General features: G+C 40.3%; 3 protein-coding genes across 4 annotated transcripts in view; all 3 read right to left on the reverse strand.

Annotated features, from left to right (window-relative positions):
- Positions 1-3,964, reverse strand: part of klhl3 (kelch-like family member 3) — a 30,369-nt gene extending 26,405 nt beyond the window's left edge. For both annotated transcript variants that reach the window (XM_049585852.1, XM_049585851.1), the window contains exons 1-3: positions 3,875-3,964; positions 532-666; positions 27-133 (exon numbers count right to left, since the gene is read on the reverse strand). In XM_049585852.1, the coding sequence (XP_049441809.1) occupies positions 27-133; positions 532-666; positions 3,875-3,924 (292 nt within the window). In that variant the 5' untranslated portion in view covers positions 3,925-3,964. The remainder of the gene's footprint in view (positions 1-26; positions 134-531; positions 667-3,874) is intronic.
- Positions 3,965-7,989: 4,025 nt separating this feature from the next.
- On the reverse strand, positions 7,990-15,313 carry LOC125894463 (heterogeneous nuclear ribonucleoprotein A0-like). The gene is made up of 2 exons (XM_049585860.1): positions 15,182-15,313; positions 7,990-9,888 (listed from the first exon to the last, which is right to left on the reverse strand). Exon 2 carries the CDS (start codon positions 9,568-9,570, stop codon positions 8,659-8,661), a length of 912 nt encoding a protein of 303 aa, XP_049441817.1. The 5' UTR covers positions 9,571-9,888; positions 15,182-15,313; the 3' UTR covers positions 7,990-8,658.
- Positions 13,179-17,863, reverse strand: LOC125894464 (heterogeneous nuclear ribonucleoprotein A0-like). The gene is made up of 2 exons (XM_049585861.1): positions 15,182-17,863; positions 13,179-13,287 (listed from the first exon to the last, which is right to left on the reverse strand). The coding sequence occupies exon 1, from the start codon at positions 17,790-17,792 to the stop codon at positions 16,896-16,898; it is 897 nt and encodes a 298-aa protein (XP_049441818.1). The 5' UTR covers positions 17,793-17,863; the 3' UTR covers positions 13,179-13,287; positions 15,182-16,895.
- Between the last annotated feature and the right edge of the window lie 1,924 nt (positions 17,864-19,787).

Raw genomic sequence — 19,787 nt, forward strand, 5'->3', positions numbered from 1 at the left:
ACAAACAACAGCGTGTGTGTGTATACCTGTGAACATGGCACAGAAGTAGGGGCTACAGGACGCCAGGACCACCCTGTGAGCCGGCACCTCAACACTCCCCGCCACCAGCTGGACGTCGCACAGCATCTTTTTACTGCAGCCCGAGGAGAGGCAGAAAGTGAGAGTGAAAAAATGTTTGTGATAACTGCTTCTGTAAAAATAAATACGCAGACATGAGCCAGGGAAAAGAGAGCATCTCTAAAGCCAAGTATGAACAGGACGGCTGCCAGAAAATGTGCCAAATAAAGTGATAATCTACAGAGCTGTACTTTAAAACTCCTCTAGACTGTGTGGATGTAATGCAGTTGAAGGTTTTCATAAAATGGCCATATCAGAATCAGAAATAAAACATCAGAAACAGTTTTATTTTAATGGGGTCTGTGCACACAACACATCTGTCTTGGTGTTTTGGTGCGTAATGATAAACAGACACTAGAGAACAAGAAAAAATGTACACCGGCTACAGTCTTTCTGTAAGGACAAACTACACACCTCCTCAGTTCGTTCATCAGCTGGAATGCCTTCCTCATGTGGGTCTGGTTGAAGGTGTGCATCCCTCCATTCACCGTGTCCTCCTCTGAGTCTGTGTTACAGTGTGGACGCGGCGAGGCCGGTGTGGCCACCAGACTGGTGAGACAAGAGAAGCAGAGTCTGGATCAGTGGAGATAAATGGTGACCCAACAGTTAGACTACTCCCTGGTTGATCTCTGGGGTTTTGAGAAGACGATAGGACGGGGACTAGATACTGTATAACAGTGGTAATAGTAGTCAGTGTTTTGATCATACTTGTTTTGTCGCTGTCTTCAATATGGTGTTCTACCACTGAAAAGACAGTAACTAAAAACGACCGTAACCGGACTATGTAGATAAAATTGGCTTGAAATTTAAGGCAACATTGGATCAGATTTTTGTTGCAAGACAGTGATTAAAAGCCTTAATCTGTCAGGTGACCTCACAGGATTAGAGCAAAAAAAAGATACTGGTATCGTGTCTATTTATTGTGTCTCAACTGACTTTTACGAAAATGTATTATATCACATTTTCACGATATATATTGTTATTAGAGATGCACCAATCAAATACACTGGATTGATACTGGTATCAGCTCTGATACCGATTTGATCAGGCAAATTATAATCAAATATAGCTTCTTTTTCATTGTACAATAAAGTCCTTCCTCAGTCACTTACATTTCAGTCACAGGAAACTGTTTTATTGCCTCCGCACTGCAGAGAAAAAGTTGGATAAGTGCATCCCTGACATGAACTAAAATCACACCTATAGTCGTATAATAAGATTTAATCCATATTGCCCACCTCTAGACCCATTATTTGTAAAGCTAATGTATTAAACTGATGCAAGTTATCTTACCGACATCCTCACTGCACTGAATAATCACTGAAGCCTGCCTGTTGAACTGAGGATCCCTGTCGTATTCAAGATAATTGTGTGACACTATTTCTCGACCCACATTCTTTAATCATATTTTTAAAATCACAGGGACTTTAAGGACACCATGAAACATCATGACAAGACCAAAACCAACAATGCGTTAGTCCATCTCTCAGGACTCTCTGACCTCCCTGCCCCATCTGGGCCTCTCAGCACTAAAACCAATTGTTTCTACTGAATTTTATATTTAAAATCCACTCACATGTATATGGTTTCTCTTATTAAAAAGGTCAAATAAGGTCCTACAACAGCTGGTCACTGTAGTTTTTTTTTGCTAATGTTAAGCAGCAGTACATAGTGCATTTGTTAGACTATTTTCAGCCTTGGATTAACGCACATTTGGTACAGTGGTGAGTGTTCACAGCAACAGGACGGTGTATGTGGGACTGAGTGAGAATAACAGAAGTTGGGGTCATGTCGGGTTGCAGCGGTATGAGATTTTCACTGTACAATAAGTGTCTCACAATATCACAGGATTTATATTATTATCGGTCAGACTGACCCTTACAGAACCATTTTGTTAATGGAAGTTTGTTGAAAAAATCTCTCCTTTGAAATAACAGAAATAAAGGGGAGATTCAACGTCCAGATGCATATTTTTTTTTCAGTATCGTAGATAAGCAAATGTACTCGGTATGATAACCATCAACTTTTATATCACGGTATACCTTGAAACTGGTATATCGCTGCAACCCTACTTCTCACGTCAGCCTTCAAGTTCAAGTTTGGGCTGGACAAGCCTGGAGTTTCTGACTGCGACAATATCCAAACGCAAAACACAATCACAGTAGCTAATTGAGACTATTTCAATTACGTGACAACAAAGCAGTGATGTAGTCAAGACCACGTAAAACGAGACCCCTTTAATGGAAGTATGTGTAAAAAGTCCACCCTTTGATAACAACTAAAACTAAGGAAAGATTCTCCGCCCAATAAGTTGAAATTTGTGGCTCACTCAGGGTCCACGGGTATCAGACAGTTAAATTTAATGCTTTTTAAGACCTGTTCAAGACACTTTAAACCAAATTTATGTCAGATTTTTTGGACACATCATGTTATATATCAATAACATATATGTGGTCTTGTGCAGAGGTAGGTGTTATGTAGGAATATGGTTATTAGAGTGAGTTAAATCAAACTATATTTTGACAACAGGTAAGTGCAGGTATGAAGTAAAATGACAGTATTATAGTTTGTTAAAGGTTTGTAACATGAGAAATGTGGACTATTAAATGACTAATTAATGACTTTCAAGGCCTTAAAGCTGTAACACTGAATTTAAGACATTTTAAGACTTTTTAATGACCTGTCACTGATGTGTTTTTGGACAAGTATGATGTCCACATCACGGAGGTGACACAGAAATATTTAGGCTAACGACAGGTACGAACTTATTGTTGGTTTTCTTGACAATACAGGATGTTGCCAGGCTGATCCTTTAAGCCTTCCTCACACAGGCACACAAAGAAAAGAGTAAAAGCAAAAACATTTCCTGTTGTTGCTCAATGTTTCATGAAACAGCAGGAAAATATGCTGCTTTTCCCCCACGCCATTTTGAATCCTAACACTGACAACATGTAAATTAAGATTTAAGTGTAACAGTTAACCTGATGTGACCTGAGCTCACCTGAGACAGGTGGCAGGGAGGAAACAAAGTGTGTCATTACTCAGACTTGATTTAAGGGGACATTAACAGGATTTAATACCATTGTCAGTAAGAAACCAGAAGGCTGTTTCCACTGTGAGTGAACATATATGTATTTTATCTTGACACTTCTGTCTTTTGTCCACACAGTTTGAAGACATACAGCTTTAACCACAAAAAATAACATGTTAATTCACAACAGCACAAGCCAGTAAACTAACCAGTGTGTACTCGTGACTCTGAAGGTTTTACACAAAACTTCTTTATGTCCAAATATTAAAAAGTTGAATAGAAAATGTTTTGAATTCGTTGAGCGTCAAGTTAACATGCAGGCTAGCTGTTAGCATTGCTAATCATTTAACTTCACTGCTAACATATGATAGCTGCCGTTAACTGCCATTAATCACCGCTCAGCTCGTGGTAATACATAATTTTGGGAGGCGGACTACATTCAGGTCACTGTCTGTAAGCAAAGACGTCTCAACTGTCTACATGTTAACTTGGAGTTTGGTTAGCAACTTAACTGCATCAGCTGGGCAGCAGACGATGCTAGCTAACTCGCCGAGGCTAACTAGTCAACAACGCTAGCTTCAGTTGGTGTGCTGGGAGAAAGCTCTCGTGCTGTCTGCGTTGGGTTTATGACCGGTGGATCATGTGGGGTGAAATGTTACCCAACAGATGTAGAAGCAGCGTGAATCACAGCTTTACTAAATAATCCCTAGCGCTGAGCCAACTCACCCCAACGACACACCGTCCATCCTCCCGGAGTCAGATACAACAGCAGGCATGAGAGCTGTGCAGCCGCGCACAGATCGTGTATGAGCCAGAGGTGTCACTTCGTGGGTAGAAAATGGAGCTGAACTGGAACCAGCAAAGACCCCCAACATTCAAACGAATCAATCAAACAAATATTGAATGATAAACTACAACTGGAACATTGTACTTACATATTAAAAAATAAGGAGAAGTCTCCCGGAGAAAATGGGAACCTCTTATGGATCTCTGACCATCCACGAAACCTGCTTAAATGTGCTCCGACTGTACGAAGGCATGAACCATTTCCACTGACCATTATCCCTTTTTTTACTGAATAATAAAAAAAAAAAAACATTTTATTTTATTTTACTTTATTTTAATTATTTCATTTTTATTCATTATTATTATCATTATTGATTGTATTATTATATTATGTTATTTCATTTTATTCTATTTTATTTTATTTCATTTTTATTTACTATTATTATTATTATTGATATTATTGTTATATTATTATGTTATTTATTTTATCTTATTTTAATTATTTAATTTTTATTTATCATTATTATTATTATTATTATTGATATTATTGTTATATTATTATGTTATTTATTTTATCTTATTTTTATTTTCTCCCCATTAGTTATTACTGTAATAATTTTATCTTGTCTTTACTGTCTGTGTACTTGTTACACAAATAAATAAATAATTGAAAAAAATGCGTGTGTGTGTGTGTGTGTATACAGTATATATATATATATATATATATATATATATATATGTGTGTGTGTGTGTGTGTTTTTGTTTGTTTGTTTATTTTGATAATTATCTTTATTGAATGTTCCCAGTTATACAGACGACAACTATGTAGTTAAAATGTAAAATATTAAATAATGGGAAATGCAATGCAAAAACAAATGAATTATTTACACGCATAGATATCAATCAGTTTTACTTATATCTTGGAGAGAGAAATATCTTGATTCAGATTATTCACGAGAAATCCTGCACATAAGGGACAGTGTTAGTCACTCATTAGTCTTTTTTTTTTTTAAGACTCACAATAATAAAATAAGAAACAAAGGAGTTCCTTTTTCCTCCAGATTAGAAGTTTTTATTTTATCATGAATTTAATTTACAGAGAAAATACTAACAACTTCAATTAATGATTGTTTTAATGATCAATCATTTGGCTTTGGATCATTTATTTACCGTATCCATTGTCCATCTAGAAGCAGAAGATTTACTTTATTAATCCCGCAGGGAAATCCGAATTTTTTTCACTCTGTTGTCATATAAAAACAATCAATTTTATTTATAAAGCCCAATATCACAAATCACAATTTGCCTCACAGGGCTTTACAGCATATGACATCCCTCTGTCCTTTGGACCCTCGCAGCAGATAAGGAAAAACTCCCCAAAAAACCCTTTCACGGGCGAAAAATGGCAGAAACCTCAGGAAGAGCAACTGAGTAGGGATCCCTCTTCCAGGACGGATAGACGTGCAATAGATGTCGTACAGAACAGATCAGCATAATAAATTAACAGTAATCCATATACAAAAAACAAACAGGCCCGAAATACACACACACGTGCACAAACAGAACCTATGTATGCATTAAATGGAGAGATGTCAGAGCGAGGGGGCTGCCCAGCAGATGTGAGTTTGGTGCCTTGCTAAAGGGCACCTCAGCAGTGCCTCTCCAGCTACCAGTCCATGCTCCCTATGTGGTCTGGATGGCGACTAGGGCCAGCAACCCTCCAGTTCCCAACTCAGGCCCCTATGGCCTGAGCTACTGCCGCCCCTTCTACACAACTTGTCAATAACGTGTGTGAAATTGTGAAAAAACACTGTCTTGAATTCCTTAAGCCTGCCATGATTTCTTCAAATGCCTTTTGATACTCAGTTTACAATACTTAAAGACAAAAAAATGCAGTAAATCCATGCATTTCGACAGCTGGAAACAATGAATATTGGGTATATTTTGCTTGGTACAGTGACTTCATCAGTAAACTGGTTATCAAAATAGTTGCTGATTAATATTCTATCAATGGAAAATGAAAAATCTATTCATTGTCTCAGCTCTTAAATGAAATTTTTAAACGTTTATAGTCCAGACAACATTCTCTGCTTTTAGACTGAAAATGACTGTTAGATCATGTGATTCAATTTGTATGTTTCAGGCATCACTCAAAGATTGTAAGCGTCAGCCCCAGAAGTTATGCAGCTGAAGGTTTGACACCAATCTGTGTCTCAAGGTATCTGGAGACAATTTACATCTGTCACAAATGAAGTTTAAATGTAGCCATATGGGATAATTTGTCTTTTGATAAATAAAAATGCAAAAGCAGCAGGTTTTATCCAGCGTAGGTGTTCTGGTTGCTTTGGTTCAATGGAAACTTGAAGGTGACAGAGAACACATGTTGCACAGAGGGCGGTAGATGACAGGTCAGTTGGGCACAAACAGCAAACTTCCACCTCCCAGACCTCCAAGCAGCGACTGCTAACTGATATCAGTTACATCAACAGGGTCTGATTATGGTGCTGCAAAGAGAAATCAAAGATACACACGTGCTATGCTGAACGTGTTCATTGGTTTGTTATGGGTAATTTGCCTGTATATGTTAAAAGGATGAAGAAAGTGGATCATATTAGATCTGTCCTTACGTTGACTTCCTGTGTGTCAATGATTTGTTTTAAAAATGCTGCTGTTGGTTCATAAAGTGCTACATGCTTTAAGGTTCAGTACTTCACTGATCTGCTGCTGTTATGAACCATCCAGACCTCTCAGGTGGTCTAGGACATGAACGCTTTCTAGTCAAAACTAGTTAAAATTAGACAAAGCAGCATACAGGTTTTTTTTTTTGCACCACATCTAATACTCCAGTCCCTTAAATCAGGGCTTATTATTGTGGTTTTTAAAGCTAATTTTAGCCTCTACTTCTTTAAAAACAATAATTTTTATGTTGTAAACATCCCTCTTTACTTGTTTCATGTTATCTTGCTTTGCTTTTAAAGAGTGTGTTATATCGTTTTTACAGCAGACATTGAAAAGTTCCATACACATCTCACAATCTCACATAAATGTCTGAGACAGCGTGATGCCATTCTGCAGTCTAAGTCTTTAGACTGATTAAAAAACAAAGCCATTACCTTAATAACTGATCAGAATATGTGGTAACATGTACTTCACTTTCCATTTGATGCTCCAGACAACAGCCATGTTTTTGTACCCAGAAACAGGGTCAGAGTGAGAGCTCATACCCTTTTCTTTATCTCTGCTGCCAGTGCTTTTAGTGTTATCCACAAAAAGTCAGTTTTGTAAATGTAGATTACTCATTAAAATAAATCTCTAAAGATCTTAATTTCATTCATGGACTGCAGCTAGACATCCAAATTGTGTCCAACAAAATCTATTAGTTAATATTTGGAAAGATGAGACATATTTGGGAGCCCAGAGGCAGCTATTAATTGTATTTTTCTTAAGATCCTGACCACCTCCCATGCATGTGTGTGGGTTTATAAAGGTTAACAAAACCCTTTTTCCAAGGAAAATCCTGTTGCTAATGTTAAACTCAAGATCTGCTCCATTCATTTTGCCTTAACTGATATCAGCCCTCAAAATTAAACATTTAAGATTGAAAAAAAAAATGAGAAATTACCAAAAAATGAGATTAAACTCACAAGAAACAAAATTCTAATACTTCACACTACATCCATGTGGGCACAGGTGAATTTAGTTGGTTATAATCCTTGAGTATTGTCTTATTTACTAATTAAATTGAAAGTTCCCATATAAATTATTCCTTAAAAAGAACAGCAATCTGAGGAGCACATCAGATAATAGTGACTACTCTGGTGATAAAGACAATCAGCTTCTTCTACCTACTTAATCTGTGCTGGTATAAAATGGCCGATGAACTGAAAATGCATGGATGTGCAGCCAATACTCCCTCCTGCTGGTAGCTTTATGAACTCATGAGGTTACAAAAAGCAGATTATCAAAGTAAAGCTGATAATGTGTGTGCACTCCAGCTCATGCATTACCTACTGAAATGTAACCCACACGATTTTAATTAAGACTACGAGATTGGATAGATTTTCAAAACATTAAAAACTTTAATAAAAGCAGAATCAAACATAGGGGTGAACTGAACACATGAATTTCAAAACAGTTTTTAATCTAAACATAAGCCTGAAATGGGACGGGAAAGGTGAACAAAAAAAGTAAATTTACAGATAACAAAACAGTTCGCGACATTTCTCAAAAAATACTTTGTCACGAGAGTGTTTTAAGATCAAGAAACTCAAGCAATCGAGTCCCATGCTGCCCGACACTGCCATCAACATTACTTATAACCCTGAGTTCATGATGCAAAAAATAACAGACACATGTGGCTGGTTTGCAAGACGAAACAAACTCAATTTTTAGAGTTGAGAAGCAGTGACTGACATTAATTACGGCTTTACAAATGGTTCAAAGCAAGTCTTCCCCCGACATAACAAAAGTACAGTTCAATAATTCACAATTCTTAGTAGTAAAGTCCATAAGGTGTGGAATAAGAGGACAGATGGGGTCTGGGTGGGGGGAGCTTGGATCCAGGGGACAGTCTCATTCATTCCGTGTGGGTGATGGGCACTGCTCCCTTAAACTGAGCTCAACAAAGACCCCTCACCCGGGCATGTGTGATGTGTGTGCGTGTGTGTGAATTCAAGTCCGCTGTAATTTTCCCCAATGAACAAAACAAAACTTGGAGGGAGCCCCTAGTAGCCACCGCCGTATCCACCACCACCGCCGCCACCCCCCCGGCTGTAGCCACCGCCGCCGCCGCCTCTGTTGTAGGGACCCCCGCTCCTGTAGGTGGAATAGCCGCCCCCCTTCACTGCACCATAGTTAGAGTGCTGCTGTCCGTAGCCATCCCCAAAGTCACCATTACTGTACCCACCCATCTGGTTGTCGTATCCCCCCTCATCATATCCCCCATACCCGCCGTATCCTCCGCCGCCACCGCCGTTGTATCCCCCGCCATAGCCTCCTCCGTAATTGTTGCCGTAGCCGCCTCCGTAGCCGCCGCCACCTCCTCTTCCGCCGCCATAGTTTTGCATCCCCCTTCCTCGACCTCGTCCGCGGCCGCCGGTGGACATCTCCTGCTTCGTCAGAGCTTTCTTTACCTCCACCTTGTTCCCGTTGATAGTGTGGTACTTGCTTAGCACCGCTTTGGTGGCGGAGTCGGTGTCCTCGAAGAAGACAAAGCCGAAGCCTCTCTTCCTGCCGGTCTGCTTGTCAGAGATGATCTCGGCCTTCTCCACCACGCCGAACTGCGAGAAGTACTCGGACAAGTTGTCCGCCTCGATGTGGTCTTTCACACCGCCGACGAAGATTTTCTTCACGTTGGCGACGATGTCCGGGTTGTTAGCATCCTCGCGTGCTATGGCCCTCTTCAGCTCCACTTCTTGGCCTTCAACGACATGTGGCTTGGCCGCCATTGCTGCGCTGGCCTCGTCCGGTGTCGAGTAGGTGATGAAGCCGAAACAGCGAGACCGGCCGAGCTGCTGGTTCATCACCACGACGCAGTCGCTTAACGTGCCGAACTGTTCGAAGTGCTTGCGGACGCCATCTTCTGTGGTTTCCACGTTCAGTCCTCCGACAAAGAGCTTACACAATTTGGCCGTCATGATTGAATTTCTTGTGAGGATGAAACAGTCCCTCTTCTTCTTCTTCAATGAGCAACGTCAGGGCGGGGCGGACTCGCTTGCCTTCGTAAGACGTAGCGGTCGCTGATTGGTCAGCTTTAAATGAGTCAGCGCTCTCATTGGCTCGCAAGCGGTTACGTAGCTGCCGCCTTCAAGTGCTGTCGGAAAACTTAGGTTCAATTTCTGAGGAGGGGGGGAAGCGTGGATATCAACCTTTGTGCCCGTTCGCTGTTCCTGTACAACATATAGCACATTAACCCTCTGAGACACGCTGGGCCACCGGCCGACATCTTTGAGAAGCTGTAGAGGGAAGAGTTGTAAAGTTAGATGACACTAGTATCACGTGAACTAAAGAATCCAGCGGTACCAAACATGTTATACTAGCTTATCAGGAAGGGGGCGAAATGACTCTCCTTATTGAGCCTAAGTTTTGGCGAGGGAAAAACAGCATGGTCATGTTCACAGAGGTCCCCTGGCCTCTCACCCCACGCTGTCTGAATGGAAGTTGTTTCTGTGGTTACCCACGTGCTTCCCCTTTACAGACAGGCCCAGTCTATGCTAGTCCCACAGTTTTGAGCACATGTGCACCTACTGCATGTCATATACACATTACACATTATTTTCACCTATTGTATTTGAATATTTCTACACTCTGTGGTCCATAAACAGTGTTAGAGTTGTATAAAGTGGATCTGACTGGAAAGCTGAGATTGTTGTGAATTAAATGAGCCCAGTTTTATTCATGTGTGATGGTTATTCCCCTTAGTAGCCATCTCACTGCAATGAGACAATTTCACTATAGTAGTTTCCAGAATAGAAAAGTGTGAAAAGTTTTTGATACTAAATCAACAGCACATATTTTTCTGTGGTGTTCCTCAGGGTCTTGGTGTCTTAATTTGGTATTCTAGAGGGATATATGACCATTTTATCAACTCTCAAGTGGTAACGTACTTCAACTGAGCACCAAAATAGTGTAACAAATTACATATACACTAAATTGCTGCAACAGCTTATGAGACAAATGCACATGGGAATAGCCGTCATATACTTCTATTATAATGTTCAAAGCTCCCTTAACACTCTAAACCTTTAAAATTTGAACAGGCATCTAACCAAACATGTTTATTATATTTATGACTAGAAAAACTTGACCCACAGTGTTGAGCTGCAGCTCAAATTAATCTTCAGGTTCCCAGTTTTAAGGTGATGGATGCTGCTTCTGTGTGGCTTTTACTGTTCACCTGTCTTCTTGCCCAAAGTGTACAGTGTTCCCCCCCAAAAAAGACAAAAGTTAGTCTACGTGGGTCTCTTAATAAAGGCACACAAGGTACACAGCATACATGATACCTCCTTAAAAACAACAGCAATCATGCTTTCATCATGATAAAGCCCTAATGTCCTTTAAATACACCAGAAATTTTACTAGATTACTGATTTAATAACTTATGTAAAATAAAACTTGAGGGGTATTCACACAGAATTTGTAATATAAAGGTGTGACATAAAAAGTGTATAATCTGACTTTTCCTGTTTTTGAAAAAATGCCAATTTTCTACATTTTCAAAGAAAAAAAAATCCCCAGTGCTTAAAGGTTAACATAATGTCCTCTAGCTGCTTATTTACTAGGGACAGAGACATCTTGAGGCCACAGCTAAAAAACAATAAGAACAAATGTACTGAGCCACAAAATTATGCATGACACAGTTCACCTTACTTGGACCAACAGTGTTGACCCACTTCGGTGACTTGTGCTATTTTCTCTACAAAATTTAGATTATTCATACGACTGCATGTGTTTCGTATGTGAAACTCTGTAGCCAACAGCTCTCTCTTTATATTTGCCTTCATTGTGAACAGATTGATCAGTGTTTGACATCTCAGATTCGTACTTAAAAATTGTGAAATGCAGCTATTTCACTGTTTAAACTACAGTTACATTATCAGGATCATATCTGTTCTGAGAGATCAAGTCAGTCTTATTTATGTCATTCAGTATTATTTATCAGCCTCACAGTGTTTTACAACTTGTACAACACACAACATCCTTTGCCTCTGGGCTCTTCAGTCAGATAAGTGAACACTTCCTTAAAAAAACAACCCTGTAACATGGACAAAATGGAGAACACCCTTCAGAAGAGTAATAAAGGAGGGATCCATCTTTCCGAACAGACAAACAAAATGTTAACTGACAGGAAGAGAACTGGTCACAGGCCTTCAACACATAGCGAGAATATAAAAAGACAGGAACTTCCAACACACTGTCTGTTCACAGTAAGTGAAACTTATCTCCGCTCTGCTCCCAGGCTGCTGGGAAAACTCACAGTGCTTCTACAACTGAGGTCAAAAGAAACTACAGGAAAGTGAATTCATGTTGCAACGTGCCCATGTTCAGTCTGCACCTGCTGCAGTTCTCTGACAGACTTGTCACCATGAAAGCTGCCGTATCGGTTTTGGGAGACAGTCCAACTTTAAAACCAGATCATCAAGTTCTGTCTTGTTAGTTTCGAACTGATGCAACACTCAGCTGCTTATCTGCGATGAGTCTGACTCCCAATTGAAATTTTACAAACTTATAGTATCCTGTAAAGTTTCTGACATCTTGTGAAGCTGTTACTGTGTGTTTTGTTTAGTTTGTCTTGTGTACATGCACGATACCCACTCCTGACAATGACTTCACACTATTCCACTGACCTACAGGTGAGCCAAAATGGCTGCTAGTAAACATGAATATAAACTGAGCAGGATTTGAAGATATAATATGCAGGATTTTCCTGGGAAAAAAATACAGAGGGCAATCTCTGCAGACAAACACACCAGCAGTGGTTCATAGGTGATTATTAAGGGATTACGTCCGTATCACACGCTCTTATTTTCTGTGCTCGGCATGTGTAATGTCATGTATCCCCACAGCGCTCCAGTGAGGTCAGGACTTTATAAAAGGGTAGAAACCAGATCCCAGACCGTAAGCTGGAGGCATCCAAGTCACACGGTGCCAGAAACACATTCACAGCGAGGCCAAATGCATCGGCTGAATCTCGGTTTGGCTTTCACTTTTGACTCCAAGCATGTTTACAAACAGTAACCACCAATCCTGCATAGTATACCTTTATAAATTATACTTTTAAAGGCTCTAAAGGACACACACAATGTTTTTTTTTGGTGACTAACTGAATGTTACGATAACTTATGTTACCATGAAACCTCCACAGGGCTCCTTTAGATCCCCTAAACAGTAATTTAGGCTGTGAATGTTAAGACAAATCCTTTGGTTTCACCTGAAGTGCCAAAACAACCTCACCACAGGCCAGTCAAGCCCACTGAAAATTTTAAGCACTGATTTAGACCATGGTTATAGAACTAAGCATGACACAAAAATGTAATCAGATTGGAAGATGTTATATGTATGTGTTTGAATGAAACATGAATACATCCACCAATGTCAGACCTTTGGTGTCAACACCTCTGCAAACCTTAACCATCCAACACAAACCAGATCACAACCTTATTTTGACCCCTTCATTGAAGGTATCACCGTTGGCAGACATGCAACCAACTACTCTCAATATAAATAAGCAACATAACAAAGTGTCTTGGTGTATAAAAATATATAATTTATTGTAGATTCATAAAAAGCACAGCCAACGTAACAGTTGTTTCCTGTTCTTATGGGATGATCAGAAATCGTCAAGCCCCATTATCCTATAAAAAGGTAAGAGAACAGAGGGAAAATTTACACTCCAATCGCCACGTCAAGCATCACTTTAACAGTATTTCTGACACATGTAACCAAAGTTATGTGTCACAGCATGTCAGACAGGACCACACTACAAGAATGCCCTTCCCTCCAATTTTTCAAAACCCAAATTGTCTCTTGTTGCAGTGGTTTTGGTTTTAATAAAGACACCGCTGCTAAATTAAGGAGGAAGACTGTTATTCTGTCAAATATATTGTTTAATTTTGAGCTCTCTTATGATCACTTTAGCTCATTGTTTAAACAGAGATGAAGACCATGTCCATCTTTATCAGAGAGGGCTCTTCAAGTAATGATCCTTCCTGCTCAATTATCAGAATCAGTTTAATTTACCAACACAATGAAAACCCAACAGAATTCACCTACAGGAATACATATCCTTTTAGGTATTGATCAACAGTTTGGCCGGCAGACTACAGAGAAAAATTACATGGGCTGCACCTGTCTTCTGAATGTTTATCAGGAGAAAACAATGCAACTCTCTTTCTCATTTCTAATTAAAATGTTTCCTAAAAGGTGCTGAACCACAAAAATGTACTCAGTTGCCAGAAACATTAGCCCATGGTCTTTATTAACACCTCCCAGGCCTGTTCAACATTAAGTTATATGCTCATTACAAGACTGGTATGAAAGAAAAAATGCCTCAACTTCTGATCAGTATGACCAACCTCTTGTTTACCTAGCAACACTCCCTATCACTAAATGCTGCAGTGCATTGTAATAAAGTCAAATGCAACCGTAGTTATGTAACTGGCAGCTCATTTTGCAGCCTTTAACCTGTTTACACTTCATCAGGCTGCACAGAGATGAACAACTGCAATATCTTGGTTCTTCAGGAAACGCCTTATTGTAATACATTTATTTGATAGCTGTTTCAATGTTTTGATGGCAGAGCAGATAAGAGGTTGACATGAGGTCTACGTACAGCATCCTGCACATGGAAGCCTCTACTTCCTGATTAAGTAACTGCAAGATGCACGTGGGGCCGTGCAACCATGTCATTTTTCATCACTTGTCTGCAGGAAAATGATCAGTACAGGTGTGTGTTAAGCCTCCAAGCTCTACTGCATTGGATTTTTGGACCACTACAGTGACCACTGAAGCTATTCACATTTCATTAACACTTACCACAGGTGAAATAAAGAATGTACCTGCAAATATCAAATCTGTATCTACGCTTATGTGTTCAACCAAGTATCGCAGGCCATTTATTTTTAAATATTCCTCACTGGGAAAAACCAAGTCACATTGTGGCCAAGCTCACACATGGCCTGTTTTGGAGTTTATACTAAACTGCTCCTTGAGAAGTTATTTTAAAATTTTCTTGCTTACTTTTAACTGCAACAACTGCCTCTTATTTTATGCCTGCTCATTCTTGACCTATGCTCTGTTATTTGTAGTCATTGTTTTTTTTAACTAGTGCTTTGTTGCTTATTGTATCTTATTGACATTTTGTGATGTTAGCAGCCCTTGAGTGTCATAAAAGTTGCCATTAATTAAAAATTGATTTTATAAAGCCATGAAGACTTATTAAAAACACAAGACAAGCATAATCATAAACATTTATTGTATTTTGAAACCCACAGTGCCCAAAGTGCAAGCTCTGACTCCCAGGTCATCATCAGCAAGTGGTCCTAAATAAAACTGAAAGAAAGGTAATTAAAAAGGAATAAAACAGAACACTTAAAAAAAAAAAAAAAAAAAAAGAGATCGCACCAGGGCACTGTGTTATCAAAATTCTCCCAGACTTTATAATCCACCAAGTCTTCATTAAAACCTTTCAGGGGGGAAAAAACCCATGTTAGACCACACTGGGGAATCCTTTGTGAAAACTGACTTCACCTGAGGGGGAGAAGGCACAACCACTCTCCGGTACCCTCGTCGGCGTGCAGACACACACCCCATCGTTTTCGGGGTGATGTCCTCGTGCCCAGGTTACCGTAGCAACCTGGAGGAGACGGGAGAGAAACAGAGTAAGAAACTGGGCCGTGCAAAGTTTCCTGGAAGAGACACCAATGTACTCGTTCCATTATTTCATATAAATGGTGGAACAAAATTTGGGTCCCCTTCCACCCACTTTAAAGTTCATTAAAGGCCAAATCAAGTAACCCCCCCATTTTTGTTCTTATTTTAAGATTAGCTATATAAGACGCATTGAGCTATGATTAAAGTGTCAGATACTTTAAGATTAAATAATGGCGCACTTGTGCACCATCTCACAAAAGATATGCCATACATGGTTGACCAACACAGAGTGAAGACAGGTTGATTTACATACCTAGTTTGCTGGATGTGGATATCCTAAAGAGATATTTCAGACTCCTATCACAATCGACCCCAGGTAATCAACAGGGTCCTGATGTAGCCTACAAACAAACTGCTACGGCTATTATGGCTGGGATAGCATACTGGAATACGAGTAAGAACACCTAATAGGAAGTAGGAATAATCAAAGATAAATATCAGAGCCCTCATGTCCACATATTGATATGTATTCAAATATGTAAAAAGGAAAGAAATATGTAAATCATTAGCATGTCTAAAAACCACATAATTTTAAAAACACAAAGGTCAAACCCTACAAAGCCTACATGCATTGGCTGTGGGTAGACTACAACCATTCTGTAACCATTTCACCCACCTGAGAGTAAGGGAATAAACTGTGGGAAAGATGCCATGTAACTAAAGATCAAGATGAGGTCACTTATAAAACCTGTGGATGAACTTGAGGAAGCCTGGTTAAATAAGTAAAATAACTAAGCTAAGTGGTATAACGTTTTATTTAAAATGAACATACATAAGCATACCAAAAATGTTTTAAACAGTAGGTTTTGTTCTCCAGACATGAAAGTATACAATATACATTAGATATTGCTACAGGTAATGAAAAATGAACAATATTTAGACTGGAACTATTACTATGCGTGAGGAGAGTTTGGTAGAGTACAGTATGGGGGAGAAAACAAGGAAACTGGATCCTGCAGTATCACGTTCCCACCTTGGCTGAATAACCCAAGTATATAATCATACAAGTTGATGTAATGACAAGCTATGAAATCCAACACGACAAAAAAAACATGCTTTCTCATCCTCATACATTGAAATCACACTAAAGTTTACTCCAGAAAAACAAAATCTAATTGCTTAAAATGCAAATATTAGGATAATCATCAAAACAATCCTACATCGAAATTTGCAAAACAACGAGTGAACGCAAATAAAAAATAATATTCAACTCTAAACGACAACTACACGCGTAGGCGTGGGTACATAATAAAAAAAGGGGGATTCACTGTATGGTTTTATTCTTCATTTTAACGTGTCCTAGTTGAACGGCAACAACAGCTGCTCGTTATTATCAGGCTTTCTGGGAAGTGACCTTCCTACCTGTTTGGGTTTTGAGGTCTGATGATTAGGGGGGGGTCTTTGTCCGTATCTCTGCCATTGTTGGATTTCACGGCAGACGCCCCGTTACTGAATTTGATTTTGTCGTCCAAATCCTGGCTGGAGGTAATTTATGGCAGGGGGGTGGGGTGGTTGATTAGTGCGGACTCATCTAGTAGCCGCCGCCGTAGCCCCCCCTCGGGTAGCCGCCGCCACCGCCGCCTCTGGTGTAGGGAGCACCGCTCCTCTGGCCGCCGAAGGGCGTCTTCATGGGGCCGTAACCAGATGAGTGCTGACCATAGCCGCTGCCGAACTCGTTGTAGCCGTTTCCGCCACCATAGCCACCTCCCTGGTCTCCATAACCACCATAACCTGGTCCGCCATACCCTCCGTAGCCGCCGCCACAGTTGTAGCCTCCGCCATTTCCGTAGTTGTAGTTTCCGCCGTACTCCCTGCTGCCGTAGCCATTTTGATTTCCCCTCATGCCTCTTGTTGGTCTGCCTCTAGGCCCCATGCCGGTTCTGTTGGCCGCCTGCATCTCCTGCTTTGTCAGGGCTTTCTTCACCTCAACTTTGTGTCCATTAACGGTGTGAAACTTCACCACAACCGCTTTGTCGGCTGCGTCGTGGTCGGTGAAGTAAACAAAGCCGAATCCCCTCTTCTTTCCGGTCTCCTTCTCCGAGATGACTTCGGCCTTCTCGATCTGGCCGTACTGAGAGAAGTAATCGCTCAGATGCTCTTCTTCAATGTCGTCTTTCAGGCCACCGACGAAGATTTTCTTCACCTTTGCGAGGGCCTCTGGCTTGTTGGCGTCTTCTCTCGCCACGGCCCGCTTCACCTCGACCGCGTTGCCGTCGACGGTGTGAGGCCTAGCCGCCATGGCAGCGTCGGCCTCCTCCGGTGTGGAGTAGGTCACAAAGCCGAAACAGCGGGACCGCTGCAGCTGCTTGTTCACGACGACGACGCAGTCGGTGAGCATACCGTACTGCTCGAAGTGCTTGCGCAGGCCATCGTCGTCGGTGTCGACGTTGAGGCCACCGACGAAAAGTTTGCAAAGCTGGTCAGTCATCTTTAGATAACGAAAGACTGGCTGGTACTCAACTGAGCGCTGATCTCAAAATGGCGGAGGGAGAAGAGCGCAGCTGAATTTATAACGAACGCGCTGTGTGACGACAGACTGGCTCGAATAACTGTTGACACCTCTTCCGGTCCGATACTGTTTCTTTGTGTAACAAAAGACAACAGCTGTTTGGTTTAAAACGTAGAAAACGACCCTATAAAATCTACAAAAAACACCATATAATTATAAAACATAATAAATATTTCTACGTTTACATATTATGACGCTCATATTGTCGCGTGCTACATTTGGCAGGATGGTTTCTGTGTCACATGGTTACAGAACGCATCGACTAAATGCTTGTTGTCGTGATATTTACACATTTTGCATCCCAAAAATACAAAAACAAATCTACATTTTGTCTTTCTTTCGACATAAATGTAATCTAATTCCTCCAGACATGAAGCTCACACACCATTAGGCCGAGTTAACAGGAAGCTTTTGAAGGTCATCGTGAGTACATGGGTTTCAACTAAAACCACATCCTCAACCAAGAATACAATGAAATGTGGCATCCTGTGTGAATTATATTTAAAAGCTGAGCCAGTCCATTTATGATTTTATACAAGACAATGGACACTCATATCAGTATATGGGGCAAAAAGCAGGATTCATCACAGTAAGCAGCAGCAGCTTGGTTAGTGAGAGAGAAGCTGAAAACAATAGAGGCTATTGGTGGACTGGGCAAAAAATCTGTAGCTGTAACAGCTGAGTAGCCAATCAGTGAGTGGGCAATTAATCATTTAATTCTTTGATAATAAACCAGTGGTTGAAGCAAGTAAAGTTAACTGGTTCCAGCTTCCCAAATTTGAGGATATGCTGCTTTTCTCAGTTTTATATCACCGTAATTTAAATATTGTGGCCTTTCAGGTGGAATGAAACAATTTTCAATCACCATTTTCACCATTATCTGACATTTTATAACTGGACAATCAATCCTTTATTGGACAAAGTGCTAAATAACTAAAGTATTTGTTGCTTGCAGCCCCCTAAAACTGAATTTCCATGTAAGAGCACACAAAAAACCCTTGGTGGAGGCCGATTCATTGTCTTTGGAACAAAACCTGATTTGCAACTTGGTGACATCAGCAAATCAAGGTTTTGGTTTACAGATTTTGGCATCAAAGACCACAAAGTCAATTTTCCTGCTAAGTCTCGCCATGTCTGCTTAGTTCTTTTATCCTGCTCATGTATTTCCATGAAATCCATGCCACAGATACAGTTTATCACCATTTGTAAGCATGCTTTTCACTGCCAGACCAAAAACACGCCCTCACAGACCGTCAGCCTCCATGGAGATGTAGTTTCAGGTGAAAGACACAACACTTGGTCGTATTTCCATGTCAACAGAGATGTAGTGAATTGTTAATCTCGTCACACCTACCGCAGCTTATGGTAATACTGGTGTCAATGCAAAGTATACACAAATAATGAAACACTGAAATCAAAGTTCACTGAAATCTTTATGAGGCATATTGCTCATGAAACAATCCCTTTATCTAATTCTACCAACACAAATACACAGGACAGTCTGTGTCTTTACAGATACAATTCCAAATCATGTATGGACACAAATGAGGCAACTTTTGGTTTGTCAATAAACAACAAAGCGGAAGAAATGATCGACCACAAGACTGATCATGGTTAACATAAAACTGCATTTTTTTTGGATTGCTTGGTGTGGGTGTTCAAGGGTGAATGTTTGTGGATTCGTTGTCACTGAAGTCTAGATCTGTGTGCATCTTGTTTCGATCACATTCCTAGTCCATCCAACATCTACAGTAGGTTTTCAAAGTCATAAAAGATGAGTGATGTTTTCAGCTGACCAAAATCTCCCCTTGTGAGTTTGCAAGAAAAGGCAGGATTGTTTAACATTTAGATCCTGCCTCTTTATGTGTTTGTAACTACATGTAGTGTTGATGCAGTTAGTGTACCTTTATGCTA

This window comes from Epinephelus fuscoguttatus, linkage group LG9, assembly GCF_011397635.1.
Source record: "Epinephelus fuscoguttatus linkage group LG9, E.fuscoguttatus.final_Chr_v1".
Taxonomy (NCBI): domain Eukaryota; kingdom Metazoa; phylum Chordata; class Actinopteri; order Perciformes; family Serranidae; genus Epinephelus; species Epinephelus fuscoguttatus.